Source organism: Aptenodytes forsteri, unplaced genomic scaffold (assembly GCF_000699145.1).
Source record: "Aptenodytes forsteri isolate BGI_AS27 unplaced genomic scaffold, ASM69914v1 Scaffold147, whole genome shotgun sequence".
Lineage (NCBI taxonomy): Eukaryota > Metazoa > Chordata > Aves > Sphenisciformes > Spheniscidae > Aptenodytes > Aptenodytes forsteri.
The window spans coordinates 1,292,050-1,292,947 of record NW_008795320.1 but is presented as its reverse complement, the minus strand read 5'-3'; the positions used below and the strand labels follow the sequence as shown (position 1 = coordinate 1,292,947).

The 898-nt window shown below is 67.0% G+C and overlaps 1 protein-coding gene across 1 annotated transcript in view; it reads left to right on the top strand.

The window, feature by feature from the left end:
* APC2 (APC2, WNT signaling pathway regulator) overlaps positions 1–858 on the top strand; it is a 25,216-nt gene extending 24,358 nt beyond the window's left edge. The window contains 1 exon segment of the mRNA XM_019472208.1: positions 718–858. Within this exon segment, the coding sequence (XP_019327753.1) occupies positions 718–858 (141 nt within the window).
* Positions 859–898: the final 40 nt, after the last annotated feature.

Below are 898 nucleotides of genomic sequence, written 5' to 3'. Positions count from 1 at the left end.
GGGGTCACAGGGGTACGTACTGAGGCCATGGAGACACCAGGGCTGTGGGGACATGCATGGGGTTCCCAGGGACGTGCACCGGGGCCGTGGGGATGTGCACGCCCCGCTGCCCGCTGGAGACCTCTGCTCCGGCAGCGGCTGGGAGGCAGCAGCCAGCAGCCAGCACAGCGGGACCCGGGGCCGGGGCTGAAGAAAAGGGGGGCAAAGTCCCCGGGGGCAGCATGTGTCCCCACTCCCGAGTGCCGTGAACCGAGCGTAGGATGTGCCAGGAGGGCCAGCATCGCCCCAGGCACGCGGCTGCGGCCCCGGATTCAAGCCCCACCGCCCAGCCCCGCTCTCGCCCCTCTCTGCTCCACGCGTGCCCGTCGGCTTCAGCCCTCCTCTGCGGACAGTCCCGCCGGGTTTCGCGGTGCCCCGCTTCCCCCCATCGCTGTATGTATGTACTAAGGATGCTATTTTACCAGGACTCTGGACAGTATTAAGAATTAAAAGCCAACCTGTGTAAATAGGAAGGGGTGGTCTGTCTGTCCCGCGTGCCCGGGCTGGGGGGAGCCGCAGCCTCTCCGCAGCGTTTTCTGGATCCATTTCTTGTGCTTCACGGCCGAGGTCTGTGTAAATAGGAAGGGGTGGTCTGTCTGTCCCGCGTGCCCGGGCTGGGGGGAGCCGCAGCCTCTCCGCAGCGTTTTCTGGGTCCATTTCTTGTGCTTCACGGCCGAGGTGGCGACTGGCGGCTTGAAAGGGTCGGTGAGGTGCGGGCTGATGAAGGACAGCACGCCGGCCACCGCTGCCCGCTTCCCACACACCAAGGGGCCCCCGGAGTCACCCTGGGTGGAGGTGACAGTGGGGAGCGGACCCTGACCGGGGGGCCAGGGGCGGGGGGGGGCATCTCCCCCCTCAT